Source organism: Typopeltis vanoorti, chromosome 13 (genome assembly GCF_054136105.1).
Source record: "Typopeltis vanoorti isolate ZY-2024b chromosome 13, IOZ_Tvanoo_1.0, whole genome shotgun sequence".
Lineage (NCBI taxonomy): Eukaryota > Metazoa > Arthropoda > Arachnida > Uropygi > Thelyphonidae > Typopeltis > Typopeltis vanoorti.
Genome location: NC_143561.1, coordinates 107295954 through 107317479, shown reverse-complemented (window position 1 = coordinate 107317479; position 21526 = coordinate 107295954). Strand labels below are relative to the sequence as shown.

At 35.5% G+C, this 21526-nt stretch overlaps 1 protein-coding gene across 1 annotated transcript in view; it reads right to left on the bottom strand.

The window, feature by feature from the left end:
• Positions 1 to 21526, bottom strand: part of LOC150100445 (voltage-gated inwardly rectifying potassium channel KCNH6-like) — a 477512-nt gene that overhangs the window by 285352 nt on the left and 170634 nt on the right. Inside the window, exons 3-4 of the mRNA XM_090402922.1 lie at positions 15838 to 15981; positions 8961 to 9284 (exon numbers count right to left, since the gene is read on the bottom strand). Of these exons, the coding sequence (XP_090259048.1) occupies positions 8961 to 9284; positions 15838 to 15981 (468 nt within the window). The remainder of the gene's footprint in view (positions 1 to 8960; positions 9285 to 15837; positions 15982 to 21526) is intronic.

The following is a 21526-nucleotide window of genomic DNA, read 5'->3' as shown; positions in this document are numbered from 1 at the left end:
CAAGACCATATCCGCCTCATCAAACCGCAAAAATCAGGCCTCGCTCAACGCGGAGTTGAAACCCCAAACCACAAGATCCACTGGGAAAAGACAAAACTCCTACGCAGATCTTCATATAAATATGAATGCTTATATAAAGAAAGTGCTGAAGCCCTACTTCACAGACCAAATCTAAACCGCAATGATGTTCTGTTCTTGCCATCCCTTAAGTATGGAAAATTGTCATACAAAATTGTGTAAAAATAACTTAACTCTAATTTAATTTTAATTTAATTAGTTAATTTAACTCAATTTAATCTAACTTAAGTTCAAGCCACAATGGAATCTGAATTGGTGCGAGTGCTCGCAATTTGGATTCCATTGTACGTATGCACCCCATCCTTTGTGTCATTCCTAGTTTTGTTCTACTGTACTGATGATGTCCTAAGATACCTAGGACGAAATATTTACGTAATAAAAAAACTACTACTGTGGTTCACGTGTGTTAATTTTAGTCAATCTATTTAGGTCCTTTTGAAAAGCTACAACATCTGCTATGCTTCTCTTTCTAACTTTGCATCATCTGAAAACATTTGTATGTCATCATTTAAGCCCTTTCCAATATCATGTATATACAAATGAAACACCAATTGCCCAAAATAGATCCCTGGGGTAGGCTAGTGCCTTTCTTCTTCTTCTTCTTCTTGGATATCACTTCCCCATACATAACCTCCAATCCAACAATCTTGAATCCAACTCCATCTCTTCCAATTTAACACCCAGTTTGGCATGTTGTAATCCAGTTAATGTTGCCTTTGCAAAATCTAAATATACTACTGCATGTGCATCTCTCGTGTCCAATGTATTTGTCATCTTGTTATAATTAGTAAGCAGATTGCTAAAACACGATCTTTCTTTAGCAAACCTATGCTGTCCATTAAAGAGAATTCGACTGCTGTCCACACAGTTCTGAATCCTTGTCTTCACTAGCTTCCCAAACACTTTGACCACAACTCCATACAAGCTGATGGCCTATAATTTGAAACCTTAGTCGTATTATCTCCTTTATGAAGGGGAACAAGTTTTTCATCTTTCCATTCCTTTGGGACCTGAGCTAATTTGACTCATGTTGAAAATGTACGTTAAAGGTGTTAATTCCCTGGAACATTTCCTCAAGACAACCAATGATATACCATCAAGTCCCATGACCTGGTTGACATCACGTTTACTCAAATCCTCATACACCTCCTGCTCACTTAACATCAGTGGTTCCTCTCCCATCCCATTCGCACTGCTCTCAAGCTCTGAATTATGTTACAATCACAAGGATGGAATAATTTTATGAAATGCTCATTTAACACCTCTACTACATCCTCCTCAGTGTTTTCCATTCTCCCATTATCACTGACCAACATCATCTTACCATAATCATTCTTCCTTCTGCTAGCCACATATCGAAAAAAACTCCTTAGGATTTCTTTTAGTGTAATTTGCTAACTGCTGTTCATACTGCACTTTTGCTACTCTTACTAAGTGAGTTACCTTCCTTTCTTGCTCTTTGTACTCCTCATGTAACTGATTATCTCCACTCATCTTGTGATGCCTCCACAATGCCTTTTTATTCGAGATTGCACGCTTCACCTCTTCAGTCATGCATTTTATACCTACCTTATTTAATCTCATGACCTTCGGAATACACCCAGTTATTGCCTCTGCCAGATACTTCTTGGGTAGAGATCAAGCAGTATTGATCGCCTTCCCATGCAATTCCTCATTCCACGATATCGCTGCAAGCTGCCGCTTGAGTTTGCCATAATAATCCGCTTTATTGTTCCACATATACCTTTCTCACAAAAGTCCTGATACGGCTAGCGAACATCCAAGTGATCACTTCATGGTAAGTTTCATCAACTGCAGGATGATGTAACACTTCATTTACAACAATAGCATCTGATGAGATTCTTTTCACTATATATTACCATAATTGAAATCACCCATAATGATATGATCATCCTTTTCCTATTAGTCAGGAAAATTTGTCAAAACATTTCCTTCTCACTGTCTTCCGCATTACCAGGTCTATATCAACACGCTACTCTACTAAACATTTCATCCTGCCCACTTCACAACATACTGCTTCAAAACCACTGTCAGTATCAGCTCGTGGTCTCCAACCTAGATGGGCACAAGACCTCTGTCATCATTAGTAACACTCCTTCTCCTCCCTTTTTTGCTTTGTCTGTCATCGCGAAAGACTATATACTGTATGTCTCCATCTCTATTCCTGTCAGAATATCATCCTCGTTCAACCAAGTCTCACTCAATTTTTGGGGCGAACAAACTCTATCAACGCTACAGTTTTATCCCCATTGTTTCGAATATTTCTAGCATTTGCAAACATACACTCTGGCTCATATAGGATACGTGTTTGTTCTGGACATAACGTTTAATTGCATTTGGAGAGATTCCATAGGTACTAAAAGGCTTTTTAACTGTCTAAGTTATTTAGTACTCTTCTGATGTCTTTTTGCCGAAAAAAACACAGAATGCATATGGTGCTCGGAGGTCAGCTTAATATTTAGATGCTGTAACAGTCATGTCATCTGGATGAAAGAGAGGTGGAAACCAGGTTAGCAAAAGCTGTGTCCGATGGCCTCTGCAACAGAGCAGCCTGTTAGACTTCCATTTGAACAGGAGGTTAGATTTCTGTGATGTCCTCATGTCATATTTGGATTTGCTGATGGTTGTTCTGCATTTTTGAATGCCTCAGCGTAGGCTACATATGAAGCTACTTTTCTTGTTGCAAGCTTGCGTTATGCTGAATTTTTTTTGACTGCTTAAACCATGACTTGGAAAATGGGAAGGAGTATTGGACTGAATGGGGGAATCAAGGCTTTGATACTAGTAAGGATAATTTTTATGGCTCGCTCAGAGCAGATGTTTGGTTCAGAAGAGTGAAAGCAGTAGCCTGACGATGAGAAGTAAAAGTCCCGGAAGTCTTCCCAATCAGTAACTTTGTATTGCCAAAGGACACGAGATTAAAAATGAATGGAGGGGTGGACGTTCTGAGAAATACAAAACTCGCATAAGACTGTAGTCTGAGTTAATTAGAAGAGAATTGACTAATACGATATATCTGGAAGGACAGCTGGTTAGGAAAAGATGAAGGGATAGGGTAATTTGCTGTAGGTCATTGCTCATAGCAAATTGCAGTCTCATCCAGGTTGATCAAATGGTGTTGGAAAATGCAAGTCGATTGCAGATGGTGACCTTATGCTCTCTAAGGAAGACAACTTTACTATTTGGATAGATGGATTTCAGAACGTCGAGCTTCGTGGATGAGAAGACGAAAAGATCAGAGTGGTTTTCAGAATATAGATAATGGCACATACAGCAGATGAATGTTACTTAATGAGGCAAGGAAATCTTAAATCAGAGAAGATCAAAAGCTGAGGATTCTAAATTTGGCTTTCTATAGCAAGCAATGTCCTTTCGCCACAAAGTATGCCACCCTTGTGGCTAAAGGACTCATGCAGTGCGTAATTTGGATGGAAAAAGTTTGGGGCTTATAAGTATGTCTGGCATGCCTTTGAAGGGTATCACTCGCACTGCCTGGAGAAGAGAGGGGGATCGGTGAGAGCGTTTTACAATAAACGGCAATGAAAACTTATAGGTGATTATAAAAGGTATATCATAAAGAGTGTTTTTATTAGGAGTTATTATTAAAGCTAATAATCTGAAAAGAGAAAAAAGAATTTTATGAAAGGCCCATATAATAGGGAAAAATAATAGAGGAAGCAATAGTTTCAATAGCTGACTTTTACCTTTTGGTGTGGCCCCGATGAAGTCGGATGGCCTCTTCAGATCGGGCTGAGAAACGGCATAATCAGGCTGTCGTGCTGGACAGGTGAGAAAAGGGTCATCAAGAATAATAAACATCCTTATTATAATCGCATTCGCATATGGGGAAAAATTGCAAAAAAAAATTAAAAAAAATAAAAGGTGGCTACTTTCAGCCAAAAAAGAAAGCTGTAAAGAAATTATTCAAAGAATTATAACGAAAATGGAAATGATAATGAGAAACTCATGCATTTCACTGGTATTGACTATGAAAGCTCTAGAAAAATCAAAAACCAAGTCTACAAACATATTCTTAACTGAACTCGAATTAACTAAGTGCTCCTAAATTTAGCTAAGAGTCAAACAATAACGAACAGTGCAAAATAAGTTGTGTACAAATGAATATCGTAATATTTATATTCATATTTTGAGCTTTCAATGTTTTCAGATGTCTAGAAATTATAAAACATACCAAAATCTACTACTGAAATGAGAATCATAAAAATAACATCACAGAATCGTAAAGTTATTATTGAGAAATTCAAAAGATAGAAAGAATATATTAAAGTAAAGAGAAACAAAAATATTCAAATATTTAGAAACAATCGTCTATTCCAAATTTATGAAAATGAAAACCAACAAAGAAATAATAAAAACTGTTCAAAATCTTCAAAAATGAGTACAAATTATTTCAATAGATGATATAATAAAATAATAACTTACTCATATTATAAATAAGCTATTAAAATGTCTAATTTCAGACATTTTAATTAATATATTTATATTAATAATAATAATAATAATAATATATATATATATAGTAATTTGTGCAGGGTTTAATGATGTCGTCTGTCTGCCTGCGTGTCATATATTGCACCATACTTATTTTAAGAATAACAGTATTTTGGCTGCTATGTATGCGACATGGAATAATACTAATTTTGATGTCGCATGAAACTAATATTTTGCATTTTATTCCTAAAAGGATATGAAAGTAAAATTTCATATATCTGGTTATGGATAGAATCATTTATCGCTCTCCAATTCAAGAAAGTGGAACCTTCTATCCTGGACAACGAAATTTAGAAATGCTATCAAGTGATATTTATTTATGAACCTGGTTTTACTCCATTTCCCAAGTAAGCAAACAGACAAATAAGTCAAGTTTGCGCCTGCAGGTAGTGCAAGTCTAAGTGACCCGTAAAGTAGTACAAGCCTAGGCAACTCGTGGTAAATATTTTTTTAATTTAACAGCAACTGATTTGATGATACTCAAAAATATAACAAGTATTTTGTTTTATATATATATATATATATATATATATATATATTTGAAGACATTTGAAGACATTTGAAGCTTACTGCAGAGTGTTTGCTTACGTTACTAAGAAATAATATTATGCAAAACGTGATGTGTGATTGGTTAGTGGCTATCAAGTTTGTCCGGCTTAAAACGGATAAAAACTGCCAAGAAAATTTTTAAATTGTTTCAATTAGTTTCAAATCGAAACTAATTGAAACAACTGACAAAAGAGAAGTAACGTTGATTGATGCTGATTCTTCTGATTAGAGTCTAAACTGTCAACATTTATATTCTAATGTACTGCGAAGTTTACGGTATGATTGCAGAAAAAAACCCCGTAGTGGTGGTGGTGGTTGTGCAATGGAGACTGATTATTTTAGCTTCAGGAATTTCTAGCCAAAAATACACGCCTTCGTTTCATATCTTTCTTTTTTCCCAAATCGGACACCACATGGCTTCTTTTCTTATTGTAAGCGCGTGCACTGCACTGAAGGTTTAATAACTTCATCATGATTTAAAAAAAAATGTAGATTGTACGTAGCCAAGTTCAAAACACAAAATTTCTGCTTTTCCAATCCACACTGAATGCTGAGATTTTTCTGTTAGAACTCAGTGGCACCATTCAAAGTGAGCAGTGAATATTAGCAGTAATGTGAACATTATACAGACTCCTGTGTAAACAGTGAGGGAAAAATACAATCAAGAAAATTTTTATCATTCCTAGTACAGCTAAATTAAAAAGTGGAAATTTCATCATAATGTGGACTTTTACAAGGCTTAAACTGAAATATTGAATTCTCGTACAGAATAGCAAGTTTTAGGGCACTTTTTTTTTTTTTTTTTTTGCTGGGTCGATAGCAGCTACGCCTCTAACCAACGGGTTGTGTTGTAAGCCCAAATCCCGCCGTGGCATGGATGCTTATGATTAGCTATTGTGTTAGGCGACTTTCGTTGACTCGTGAGAACATCACTTGATTACTGAAAACTTGAAATGACTTGAAAATGTTTCGAATTTGGCCACTAGAATAGAGAAATCAGATTATTCCATGCTTATTCAATCCATGACACCAAAATTACATGAAAAGGGTCGAACAGAGTCGTGAAGTATCGAAGTTTACTCTCGTGAACTTTGCACCACTCTTCCAACAGTATTTCGCAAGTGAGAGACAGATAAAGGTGTGTGTGTGTGTGTGTTGCTCCTATTCTCTTACAAACCTCTGCAAAAGAATCCACAGTATTTTTTATATCTCCCGCCTATGAAAAGTTGCAAAACTTTTATATAGTATATACTTTTATATATTTTATATATAGTATTTAGAGCACAGATTTTTTTATAATTTTTATTTTTTGCATTTTTAAATTTATTTGTTACAAAGTTCAGAAACCTTGATCGCAGAGACCAAATATGAAACTTTCCCGTTCCACTTCAGGACTCCACTGAGCAGGTGGGTGATCTCACACCCGACGAAGAAATTCATCTCCCACCTAAAAACAATGATAAACACCCATGCCAACAGCAGAATTCGGACCAATGGCCAGCAAGTTGGAGAACGGTATTAACCAATTGGCCAACCAGCCGATGTGCTGAGACAAACAGGACATAACTTGAAATTCAATGTAATCCCGCAGAACCATGTTTTTAAAATTTACTTTTTTCCCCTCTGGCTCGAAAGGGTGTGTTATCTCGATTCTAAAAACCACACTCTAATACTCTTATATAAGAAAGAGATATTTTTATGACATAATCCGAAACTCTGTTCTAGAGACATAACATAATAATTTATATTTTTATCCCTATCATTTGTTATTTCATTATTACTATTAATCCACATGTATTGTCCACCTTTAGAGTGTCCACCTTTGGTTCCCAAGGGAACCAAAGGTGGACACTCTAAAGTTTCTGAAACTTTCTCGGTCTTTTCTGGCAGCTGATTAATGTTGCCTACAGTTGATTCTGGATGACACAGTCTTTAACCAGTCCAATGCCACAAACTGGTATAGCACTGATATGCCATTTTATGATACTCCTCTTTAGAAGTCTGTATTTTTTTATGAGTTTTGACAGGATACAGATATCCAGTGAAAATATTATCACCACCATTCTAATAATTCGCAGCTATCCCTTGTTAGAACTGCCACCACACGACGTGGCATGGACTCCCTGAGATCTTTGAACGTTGAGGACGGTACGCTGTAATACGTAGTCAAGATTGCTTCTCGTAGACTGCCAGGATTTGAACGCCGCTTCTCTCGATCCACATAATCCCAGAAATATTCTATGGGATTCGAATTTGGCAGTCCTGGTAACAGATGTCACTATTGTGTTCTGCGAATTCTTGTTGAACACAGATACGCTAACCACTCGGCCAACGGCCAGACCGTACAGGCCTTTCTACCTGTGTATAAAAGTTCGTAACTCATATGGCTGTGAGTTCCTTATATTCCTCATTATGAAATCCACTCATGCAAGATGGATATAACGCACAACCCATTTCATCACTGTCCCTATCCGTCAATCTTTGGCAGACACTTTGATTGATTTCTTGCGAACATCAAAATTCTGTCCTTTGACGATGTCAACCACAGCTGATCTGGTATGCTGTTATTGCTTTGCAATCGCAGGGACTGATTGATGAATAATACGATAAATAATGATAATAGTAGGCCCTGTTTTCAGAGCTGTGTAGATTTACACTTTTTTCAAGTACATCCTGGCACTGGTTCGGTATTTAAGAGAAATAAGCGATGTCAGAACATTTTTTGCAACATTAAGATAGAAAGTTTTAAGAAGCATACAAATAAAATTGTGCAAATTAGTTGTGTAATAAAATTGTATATTGTGCCATTGTGTAAGATACATTTTGCTTACTATGTGAGTTCTTTGCTTATACGAAGTGATTCGATGAAATAATATTATATTACCTCATTCACTGTCCTGGTTTAACCCAATAAAAACTAAAGTGCGAATGCTAGCAAATAATCTCTCTCTCTCTCTCTCTCTCTCTCAATTATTTATTAGAATTTAAATTAGCTCTAAAAACTGGATTCTTCGATTAAATGATTATTAATGGAATACAGAAAGCTAATTAATTATAAGAATGCCATAAAATGAATTAAAGTTTAATGAATTCTCCATTACTGCTTTTTTATAAAACATAAGATCTTCCATTCTTCACTAAATTAATAATAAGTGTTTGAGATATGTTTAAGTGAGAACATCAATTGGCCTACAGTTGGAGAAAAAAAAAAGCGCAAGGGTGGCTGAAATTAATATCTCCATTGCTAACACACACACACACACACACACACACACACACACACACACACACACACACACACACACACACACACACACACACACACACACACACACACACACACACACACACACACACACACACACACACACACACACACACACACACAGAGAGAGCGATTTCAGACTCTGCTCGAAGTCTGAAAAGGGTGTGAAAGAAATTAAGTCAGTTTGAGTACAGAAAGTCAGTTATTAACCTAATCTCTCTGTATTCAATGGAATCTAAATATTTATGATGTTTTGTTGCATCTATTACGACAATTGAAATCAAAACGCATCATTTGCCATTCATAGAAGATAAGTAATTATTCACAAGTGAAGTAGCACCTACGAAGGCTTTTTGTTGTCTTTCTTAAAGCAAATAACAACTCCACAATGGAATTACTGTGATTGCATTTTCAAACTACAGCTAAATGTGAACCAAACGTTTGATCAGTTCAGACAAATTCAGTGGCAATCACAAAGCAATACGATGCCGATAATTAACATTACGCGATTAATACAAGACGAAGCAGTGCCTACCTGTTGCAAACGTGAAAATTTTGGTGTTTTCCTCAGCATGATCGATATCCACTGTTGTTGACCATGGCGCACTTCCTCCATGTTTCCTGTCCTTTACTTTTCTCTTTACATTAGAATCAAAATGGTATGCACCCGTGTCAAGGCTACGTGTTCTGTCCACTTGTTGACCTTGATGTCGCACATGGTCGGTATCTTCTTTAGGAGTAATGGTTCGAAGAACTACACTTTCCAATTCGGGACTAATTCCAGATTCGGGGATGAAATCTCGTTCTCCAAACCTTTGGTCGTTACTAGGAAGTCTTAACCTCAGAGTTTTGCTCCGATCTACAGAGGAAAACAAATTTATGCTAAAGCTTCATATGAACATTTATTACGCTCTCTTTTTATTCTACTTCACTGTACTTAAAAATATCCCAGAGCACGATGCAGTTGAAAATTGTAAAAAAAAAAAAAAAGTTTGCATCACCCAAGCATAGTAAGTCGATTTGGGAAGGTATGGATTTAATCAGTATAAAAGCAGGCAGGAAGCAAGCAAAATGTTTAAAACTCAAAGGGAATGTTAAAACTCAAACGGAATGTGGAAATCTAATAACTCTTGAAACTGTTTTTTTTTTGCGTATATGTAAATGTTTGTGTTAAAACGTATTTTAATAAATATAAATATTACGTAAATAAGGATATACGTATATTTTCAAGCCATATTCAGCGTTGCATGAAATTAGTATACATTTTTGGCAAGTAAATAAAAGGGCATAGGTCGCTCACAAACATGAACTGCTGAGCATCGATACATTGAAACGTCCAACATACGCAGCGTTATAACGCACACTACAAGTAAATTATAACACGTCAGTGAAAAATGCGATCTTATTTTCTTCACCAGAGAAACTATTGTTGGTATCCGTACATTGTTAAATCGATAAAAGAAACAAGTGAGATGGATTCTGTATGATTTGCAAAGTCTATGGTGGACTTACTTAGAAAATCCTGACATAATAATAATGTAACTATCTGGAGTATTTTTCTTGCCTAAAAAAGAAACCTGCGCATAAGTAGTGGTAGAATAATTATAATCCTGGTCTCCATGGAGTTGGAGCTAGTGGGAAACCGCAAAATCTCACAACAGACTTGAAAAATGCGATTATAGTAATGATTGTTTTATATAAATTTCTCATTTCAGACAGAAATCGCAAATCCATATACCGTGATGCCTAGAATAGATGTACTGTGGCGGAGTCATTGAAGCGTCTATGACCATCCGGATTGCATAATGTCTGTTATTTGTGTTCACGGTTCGTTATCTGTGTTGTAGAAGGAAAAGTCTAAACTTCCGAAAGAAATGACCTTGAAATTTCTCCGAGACCAGCTAAATAAATTTCAGAACTCTCCCCCCCATATAATAAATAATAAAATAAAATTCCAATTCAGGTTGTTGTTGTTGTTGTTTTTTATCAAAGACACAACATTGTGCAGTGTATATGCGATTAACGTTATCTGTGGACAGAGGAAGTGTTGTCGCAATGATCCATCGAAATATTTCGTAATGAAACTCTCTCCTATTTCTTGGGGAGGCGAGATGGTCGAAAAAGTATGATAATTCAGCATGAAACCAAAGTACCGTATCTGGTTAACACATTCTAAAGGTGATTATGGTAATGAGATGGACTGGGAAAATATCAATGGAAAAGGATTTGAGGTGGACGAAGCTTACACCACAAAATATTGTCGCAAATCGTACGCTTGTCTGCAATCATGATATTTCAGATAGTAATAGACGCGCTGCTTCAGAATGGTAATTCAAGAAGTATAAATAGTGCCAGAATAGTTTAAAGAATATTCCAAGAATTTTCCAGATGGATGGATGGATGGTGTGTGTGTGTGTGTGTGTGTGTGTGTGTGTGTGTGTGTGTGTGTGTGTGTGTGTGTGTGTGTGTGTGTGTGTGTGTGTGTGTGTGTGTGTGTGTGTGTGTGTGTGTGTGTGTGTGTGTGTGTGGAGTGACTGATCTTCAGAGAGTTGAGGCCTCCAGAAAAGCAAACAACAGGACTATGTGGCGAGGCCTGGTGTGGCACATCACCGAGCATTGGAGTACCATACGGCATATGTGGATGCCCAGTGAACATATAGATGAATAGATGGTACTGAGTGCACAAATTTGAATCTGTTTGAGAATTTCTAGGATCATCTTGAGGGGTATTTAATATAATATAGAGAAGTGTCCAATCAGGAAGTGTCCTACCAGCCAGCCGGCCTGGCTGGCCGAGTGGTTAGCGTATCTGCTCTCCAGCCAAAAGGCTGCGGGTTCGAATCCCGCCGTGGGCATGGATGTTTGTGAGTGTCTGTGGAAAAACTAGTTGTGGTGGTCGGCGGTAGATGGCCTTGGTAGTTGCGGTCATTTGGTGGATTGAGTGGTGGAGACAGCGTTGTAGAGCAGGTGACCTCCCTCGATGAGTTTTTGGATTCCCTGGAGGTGTCAAATAATAATAATAATAATAATAATAATGGTATGGTGTCTTCTGCTCACCCTGGGGATGAGCAGTAACTCCATTTCTTGAATATTAATCGCTGCTGTAAACAGTATAAAATGACGATATCAGCCTTTTTCTCAATTTCTCATTAAAAGACCTGTAGTTAGTAAGCGGAAATATTTGAGCTATCATTATTTAGAAATACGATTCATTTTAGGGATTCAGAAACACCAGATATGTGATAGTAAAAAGTATTTTTCCAAGCGTAATCGAAAATCCTTCCAACACATCAATCCTCTGCACTATGGGAAATAATAGCACAGAAACTTATGTGCTGATGCAAAATGCTGAATTTAAAAAAGAAGTCCATTTTATATAACATAAATGCTCTGCTAACTTTAAATAGTGAAATTCAATTCACAGATGCTAAATGTGCACAGTTATACTTATCATCACGTACAAGGGGGGGGGGTATGATTTTTTTTCTCTTAAATAACGAAAATATCCTCCTGAAACAAAAGGAAGATGAGAGAGAGATTGCTGAAAGATTTTGCAACGCTTTTATGATAATCCCATTGGAGAAAGATTATAAACTTATAGTACAGCGAGAGTTCCAAGTAACTCTCGCTGTACTATAAGTTTATAATCTAAAACATATTGATAAACACGATATGTTTTTTTCAATGCCAAACTCACGCTGTCTTGACTGCGGAGCAGAAACGCTATCTTCTTACTTCCAGTTTCTTCCCAAGCCAGAAGTATCGATGGGCAACAGAAAATTTTCAACAGTCCTATATATAGTAATATATATGTAATATATATTACTATTTATATAATAAGTTAAGTAAAGACAGGTGAACGATGATAAAAAAAAGATTAATCATAGGCAGCTTATTAAGAACTTTTTGAATGATCCAAGTGGAGTTGGGCAAGAATTCAATAAGTATTTTGCCATTATGCACTCATAACCGCTGAATTATATATAGACATTGTTTTATATTTGGGTTAAATATGCTTGTAAAAATAATAAGTGAGAGAATGAATGAGAAAAAGACGATTAGGTGTGAGTGTGAATACGCTCGCACCTAATCGACAGCAAAGTCATTACACGTTATCACGTATAATGAATACAGTCGCGATTAATGAATATATATGGCATCAGATGTTTAATTTTTCCCAATAGTCAGTGAGTGGGTAGCGAACTAAATGTAGGGTTGGTGATCCAGTTCACAAACATAAAACTATGCTCGAATCCTTATAATGGAAGAGAAGGAGATGCTTGGAGTTCGATCAGGTGTATACGACGGGCAGGGATTCCACGTATTGTAAATATATAGAGTATGAATTTTAATAATTCGTCAATTTCTGCCGAATTAGATGGACCTAAGTCTCCTGGTGACAGACCGATAATAACAATAACGATAATAATAATAATTAAGTATTGCATAAATAGAACGTGTCAAGTTTTCAAAGGCCATTACCATATTATATAAAAAATACGAAAAGCGGAAGTAGTGATGGGAAGCAAAACATGTTTCAAAAATAAACAATATAATTGAATTTTTTTCAATTGGTTTAAAGAGACGAAAAACTAAAGTGATAATATACCTTTAATTAACGTGATACCATCGCTTCACTGGTGAAGAGTGCTAAAATGAATGATTCGTGTAGTATAAATGAGCCTGTTGGGGTCATCTACTTCGAGAAAACCAGAGAAAATTGTATAAACGATGAAAAAAAGAACGTGCTTGCTTTGTTATCAATAAGGTGTCATATATGAGGGTAGCGATAAATTCGTATGCCTTTCAATATAAATAAACTGAGTCGAATTATATAAATTTCATCATTAATTGAGAAAGAGGTCCGTGATAATCGCTACCTTTAAAAGATTGTACCAATGGACGCTGAAACTCACGTGATTCGCTTAAAAGTTTTCGAGTGTGAAATCTTTCGGGTGATTTTAAACAACTTTTTATTTTAATTTTACTCTTGCTTTAGGGGAAACAATTTGTTCAATAGGGCAGTGGAACTGGCGTGTTCTTTTCGGAGTTTCACAATATGATTACAGTACTGATTAACAGTGAATTAAATAAATGCTTAGCCTTTACGAGGCATTTTATTGGGAATATGACATTGATAACTGTGCAAAAGACATTTATAATTGCACAATTGACATTTATTCTTGTAAATTGTCATGACATCATTGGTTCATTCTTAAAATTTGAAGTAATACGAAGTAAAAATATTTACTAGAATAAAATATGCGTTTAAAAGAATGTTGCAAAGCGAAAAGTGAAACGATTCTACTGTGTAAAGCGTGCAGAATTGCTTGAAAGCAAAATACTACAAACTTTAAACCAAGCAGTGAGTAGAGAAGTGGTGAAAAAAATATAATAAACAAAATCACAAGGCAGTACTTAATGTAATTGTTAAAATAATATTTACAGGCCGTTAGTAAGAAAATTATTAATTTCCAACAATACGAAAGGGTGTATATACTGGATGGGCGGTGTGCAATAAAGAAAATAATTTAAGAAAAAAAATGCTAGGAAAAAAATTAAGGGTGGGAGAAAAGGGGTAAAGACCTGAAGAAGAGGAACTTGTTGATAGTACATCCACGTGACGATCTTCCCTGGAAGAATCACTCAACAATTGGCCGAGGACGGGTAATTTCATTAGCACTGAAAATGAAGATAATAGATTGACACGCCATTTAGGCTTCTTCGAATTTTCACTACAGCTGAAAGTCATGAAGACATGATTAATAATTAAGAAAAATTAAAGTGGATCTCTTCAGAATGAGGGTGGCAAAAATAGGTGATTATTAAATATATATTAACCTGCATTTAACAATTACTGCTAAATATTTGAAAACTGCAATTGGTTCGAGAAATTCTACATAAAATGCTGTCCTGATTAGCCCATATTTTATTATTGTTTTTCTCAAACATTTAGTATAAATACGCATTTAAATAGCTTCTTTGAAATATCAAACATTTAATACACAATTCATAAAATACAAAATTTCAACAATACTTCAACAAAATTTCAACAATTTAGTGGCAGACGAAAGGAGGAATCGGCTGATCCTCTCTTGATTCGCACAGTATTGTAAAAGAAAAGAGATAAATGATTTAAATATTTCCAGAATAACTCTTGTTGACCTATGACCTTCTATAAAGTCTGGCGCTCCTTAAAAGGCGAATATTAGTTTCTCCTTTAAGCTTCTAAATCATCCATGAAAAGATGTCTGGAATTTTCTTAGGTGACTTCTTGCCTTCCTTAAACTCAAAGGATCTAAGAAATTAGTGTGTCTGACTGATCTGATTTTGCATATTATCTGACTTATCTGAAAATCAAACTTAAAAATGCTAAGGTTCAAAGCAAAAGCAATATATCAGTACAGTAATAAGAAAAATAGATAAGAATAATTCATTGTCCACATATTCTTTTCCTAAACTCCTTTTAATCATTCTTGAGAAATGATGGATGTTAATTTTCGTTTCAAGAGAAAGTAAATGAAGTCAGTTATGCCCAGGCCAATGAGGCAACCACACTTCGTGTACTTAAAAACAAAACAGTTTTACTTTAATTGAGTGTCACAAGAATAAAAGTGTGTGACACTGTAAACACGCCATCAATTTTCGAGAAATCATTAATAAATATCCGATCATCAATAAATACATCATCATGCCATTAATTTCTCGAGACCGTTAATCAAATGTGAGATTTAAAAGCTGGTTTGGATCGATAAAAATAAATAGAAAGTAAATCTATGAGAAACGATTTTAAAGGCAGAACAAGAAAATATAAAATATATTCAATATTTCCATGGATTCAGAAATAAAATATTTAAAGATCTGCGACCGAATCAATCCGCTGATTTAAGAAATGTTCATAATATTCAGCAAGCCATTAGTTTAGTTCGTTAGCCCTGAGCAATGGAAAGCTACTTAAAGAAGTTGAAAGAGTTATACCTCAGATTTAGGCATATTGAGCATTAACTGAGCTCTTAACAACACCTTTTAGACTGAGTTCATGACAGCGTATTTTTATATTTCTTTATATTTCACCAAAGTCAGTTCTATTACATAATTGTAGCGAGTTCCGCCTCGAATTTCAAAAGCTCTTCGAGTTGGTACTGTTAATGCACTGCGAATAAAGTTAAGTTGACATTATCCCGTTACATGGTTGAATGTTATTATTAATTAAACAAAAGAAAGCATTAAAACATTAGCTGCCATTACATGAGTACACATTTTAATTTTATTAATGTTGAAATGAAATTTTACAAATTTCAAAATATATATTTTTTAAATTCCTTGCGCTAAATGCCATGCATTGCTCTTATGTTAAAATAATTTTATAGCTATTAATGGCGAAAATGTAAGGATTAAAATCGTTTACTTACAAAGTTTTGGACTAGGAATCGGAGATGTAGGATCTACCTTATAAGGAGCATCAGTCAGATCTTCAAAATTGATGATAAACATGCAGATTTCCCCGTCTTCATTCCGAATAGGAGCGGTAACTTGACTACAGAGAAATTTAGTCCCTGTGTAAAAATATACAAACATTATTACATATCCCATTTATTCTGTTCGTTTAGCTAAGATCTTATTTTACGTACAATTTTGTTTCGAACTTTAATATTCATTTTCCATTAATTGATTTCATTATTTCATACATGGAACAGTGAACCCAAATTGCCAAGACAAAAGAACTGATATAAAAAACTATTTTATATTGTTGAGATCATTTTCATTATTGTTGAGATCATTTTCATTATTGTTGAGATCATTTTGTTCAGAATTATTTTAGATCGTTGTGGGATCTCAGAACTCACACTCAAAACATGACGTAAGCAGGATGTATTTTCTGAAATTTTGTCTACTAATCCCACACAATTCTAGATAATAAAAAGTAGCAAAAGAAGGCGAACTTTCGTCTTAAAAATTAATCACGCGACCCTTCTAAATAATTTGAAAAAAAATTGTTCTAGGCTACGCTTACACATCAATTCATCTCCGAGAGGACATGTACTTTAAACTTACATTGAACAAGCCTTATCTATACATTGTTTCATTTAACTATATAGCTTTTTTTTTAATATTTAAAAAATATTGGGCAGTGTATGTGGAAAAATTTTAAAGAAAAAGAAAATTGTGCATTGTATACACAGTTTTTAAAGAAAAACTTTGTACGCAATGCACAAAGTTTTTTATAATTTTTTTATTCGCAAACAACGTGCATTGTGTACAACGTTTTTAAAGAAAAACTTTGTACACCATGCACAAAGTGTTTTTTTTTCCTCGCAAACAACGTATTTTTTCGCAAAAATATGGCGTGCATAGTTTTACAATATTCAGTTGGAGCAAACGTTAACAAGCAAATGAAATTCTAAACGGACATGCTGGACTGGAACTGTTATCAAACTTCCTTTTCTAATGAGACTATTCTTCATATTTCCGGTAAGGCACTCAGAATCTGAATTTTCTTTAAATTTGACGATTGCGAGTCAAAGAATAAGAAATTCCACACGTTGCGAAGTAACAAGGGCATGACAGTGTCAAATTGAAAGTGCGACGTAATTTGACTTTGTTCTGCGTAATTGGGCCATCCTTCTTCGCGCAAGTCACTAACAGAGATATGCAGCTGAACACATTTCGCAAATTATTCAATCTTTTGTTTTATTTTTCGTTGGTTATGAACTGCTACTGCTCTGACGTCATTCTGCCATGGCAACAGTGGGCGCTGCTTGTGCGCAGGAATCAGACACATTTTTATTATCGTCCAAAAGATATAATCTCCAGCTAATGTCCTTTTTATCTTAATCAGTAGTTGCTGATGAGAGCTATTCATTTCAAGTAAATTAAATAATAAATTTTGTTCATTATGCTAGAGAACACTAATATCTTTTAAAAAGTGAGTGAGATAGTTTCACACTACGTGACAGGATTTTTCATGCTTCAAAACGGGAAAACTGACCGAAGATCACGTGCAACTGATAGCATATTATGTGTGTATTGGGAATATCTGCTTTATTATATCATTAATTAAACTGATTTGAAACAAAGTTACTTAGCTATGATCACCGGTCCACACACCAAGTTATTAAGGGAAAGAAAATAACATTATTTATTTTGCTTCATGTGATTTCAAAAGATGTTTTTTTTTTTATTTAGTGGTTTGTTACCATAAGTATATTTATGTTACTGAAAATATCACAAGCAGCATTATCAGCTAAGACCTCAGCCAAAACACGAAGGAAGATCCAGAAAGCTTGCATCAAGGAAATAAAAAAAGGATGCTCAGTAGGGTGGTACAGAAAACTCGGCATGTCCTTCCAGGCCCTGCAAAACAAATGTTTCAGTCCATTGTTAAAATCCAAGGCGTGAGGTTCAAGTCATAACTGCGTCCAACAATAACATTTATGGTTATTCTGAAGGATCAATGGATCAGAATACATGACTCATATTATTAGAAATTCGTGGAGATTTCGCTTAGATGAGTAGAAGTATGTTTAGTTTCATACTCAGTTCAAGATAGGACACACACACACGTGCATTATTATCATAATTAATACACAGTTAAAAAACGATTTAAACAACATTATTTAAACAACAATTTGACTGGTGATACAAAACAATTCAGATTCTACCCAAGAATCTAAGAATAGTCCGTCAGGTAGCGTCGTAAAATATGGAGTGTTCCAAGTAATGCTGTTTTTTGTAGGTCATTTGGGGGTCACTTCGTTGATGTTTAATTGCTGTAAATAGTTGGATAGCTTCGTTGAAGTTACACCGATAACTATTGGGATGACTTTGGTGTGTTTAAGCCACAGTCGGCCAGCTTCGATTGCCAGATCACGATATTTAGTAATTTTTTCCAGTTCTTTGTTGTTAATTTTGTTATCACTGGATACTGCGATATCGATAATCCAAACCTGTCGGTGTTCGATAATTGTGATGTCAGGTCTATTGTGTTAAAAATGCCAATCAGTTTGTATTCAAAAGTCCCAGAGAATTTTTGCTGATTCGTTTTCCAATACTGACTCTATTTTATGCTGCCACCAGTTATCAGATGCAGGAAAGCCATATTTTTTGCATACATGCCAATGAATTATTTTGTCTACTTGATCATGGCGGTGTTCATAGTCAGTTTGAGCTATCTTGCTGCAGATACTGATTAGATGTTCTACAGTCTCATCTTTCTGATCGCATATCTACATTTCCTGTTATTATCGATGTTCAAACTTTTTGCTTTCATTGCATCCGTTTGAAATGCCTGTTTTCTTGAGATGCTAGAATAAATCGTTCTGTTCCTTTTTTAATATATCCACATTGTAACCACGTCTTGTTCACGTCAATTTTGTCCTCAGTATCTCGAAGAAATTGGCCATGCGAAGCTTTATTTTTCCAGCGCACATATCGGTTATTTTGCTGGTCCTTTTTGTAATCGCATTTGTTTCCTGTTGCTTTCAGAAGACCCTCTTGTGTAACTGCTTGAAACATTTGCTCAGAGCCATTGTCGATGTAATTTTTTAAGCTAATTTCTTCTTCTTCCACAGTCTGTCTCACTTGCAGCAGACCCCGTTCTCCTATTATCCTTGGTAGGTACAACCGGTCAACATCACTTCGTGGATGTAATGCATGATGCATAGTCATTAATTTTCTAGTTTTACGGTCCAGTTTGTTCAGGTCTTCTTTTATCCAGTGTATTATGCCAGCTGTGTATCTGATCACTGTTATAGTCCAAGAATTCGTTGCTCTAATTGTGTTTAATCCATTTAGTTTTGTTTTCAGAATATTTCTAACTCTTTTGGTGTATTTTCCTGTGCCTGTTGTTTAACTTTCGAGTGGAGAATATCACTGGCTTCTAATATTCCTAGGTATTCATAGTGTTCATCGGCTGAAATTGCTTTTATATACTATATTTTTCTTGATCAAAATTAAAATTGCTAGTGTCATTAATTTTTCTCGTTTAATCGATAAAATTGCGCATTTATCTAACCTAAATTCCATTTTGATGTCCTGACTGAAAATACGAACTGTGTTCAATAAAGAGTCTATTTGCTGGGCCGATTTTCATATAACTTCAAGTCATCCATATACAACAGATGGGAAATTTTAATATTGCATTTAGGAATTTCATGTCCAAGTTTTGTTTCTTTATTCAGAATTTGTTCAGAATCATAGATAAAGGTATCAAAGAAATGTTGAAGAGCAACGGTGACAAGGAATCACCTTGGAAAATTCCACTTTTAATGCTGATATCTCCGAATCGTTCATTATTGACTATTAAAGTTGTTTTCCGTGATTTCATAGCAGCAGCCAGATTATTATTATTATTATTATTATTATTATTATTATTATTATTATTATTATTATATACCAATATCCGACAAGCACGTGGCGATACACAGAATTCTGAGCATTAAAAACCTGAAACACTACATGACATTAAAGGAATTACTTCAACATCACCTATCGAAACAACAGAGACACATATCGTATAACACGACCAACAACAACTCTTTACATCCCCACATCCTTCAACAACTCATATGGTCCTTTTGTGAGATCACATCAGATACCCACGCAACTCAACAACCTACCAAGAAATGTAAAACACGTAGATAACTACAGAACATTAAAAAACGAACTCTGGAAAATATACCAACAAAGTTAAGAAACTATTAACACTAATACACACATCACAAATCACTAGCATCCAATGACATAAACAGTAGCAACAACACAAATAGTGAAGGCTAAATCCCACTCTCTTCATAAAAGCTAACCCAAGCTTCGAAGTAGGTGGGATTAACTTGCCTCACTCATCTACAAGTAATCCTTATAATCAAATGCAGAAATTTGTTTGTATAATCACTCTTTTTCAAACTTTGAAAAAAAAAATATACAAAAAAATTCTGTTTAATCTTCATTGTTAATATTAGAAGAACATGTGTTGTAAATACATAATATAAAGGCAAAAAAGTATTATTAAAACTTTTAACGGAAATCTAATGTAGAAAATGCAGCACTTAGTGCTGAACTCTGTAAAATTATAAGGTGCAATGTCACACAAGATGTTTATTGTATGTATAAATATTTTAACAATCAATAAATTATAAATTATATTCTAAAAAAAATTATTATTATTATTATTATTTCGTGATACTTCAAAGGACTCCAAAGACTCATCGAGGGAGGGCACCTACTATACAACTCTTCGCCTCCATTATCTACAGCAACGCCATCTACTGCTGACCACAATCAGTACTTTTTGTCTGTAAATTGCGTTGTTCTGAAGAGCCGATTTGTCTGTATGCGGGATGAAAAACCCGAGTTTCCGAGAGAAAAAACCCTGCTACCTCCGTATGAGATCGGTTAACTCACCTTCAACTGAAAAAGCCCATATAAAGATTCCTCCCGTCACGACGAGAATCGAACTTACGCCTTTTCAATCGAAGAGCGCAACGTAGCGTCGTTCTTCTAATTGCGCTACGGAGGCTCAATACACACACACACACACACACACACACACACACACACACGAGCCAGAATATTATGAACGCCAAGCTTGTTTTCGTCCAACCAGACTGCATGGCTGACCGGAAATATGCAGGTGATAGCAGCATCCTGGTACGGGACTTGTTCTCATAAAAACCCTAGTTCCTCTCATCCCTTACTGAACACATCTTGAAGCTAATTCTTACTTGGGGATTGTTTTGGACTACGTATTGCTGTCCGATGATGACTCTAGGCTCTTCCAGAATGACAACCCCCCCCCCCGTGTCACAAGGCTCGCATTTTGCAAGCATGATTCGAAAAGCATATCTAAGAATTCTTTGTGCTGCCATGGCCGTCTTGATTTGCATCCCATCTAACATATGTGGGATGATGTGGAATGCGGCAGCCGCCGGTTGATGCCAATGGCTCACTCAGTCGGTCGATGCCAATGGCTCACTCAGTCGGTCGATGACATCCGGGACGTTGTTAATTCTAGTTGGTCCGGATACCTTAGGACACCTGCTGTGAGTAGTGGTTTTCCCGATGAAATACTCAAGTGAAATTATAACCCTTTGTTACTTATCT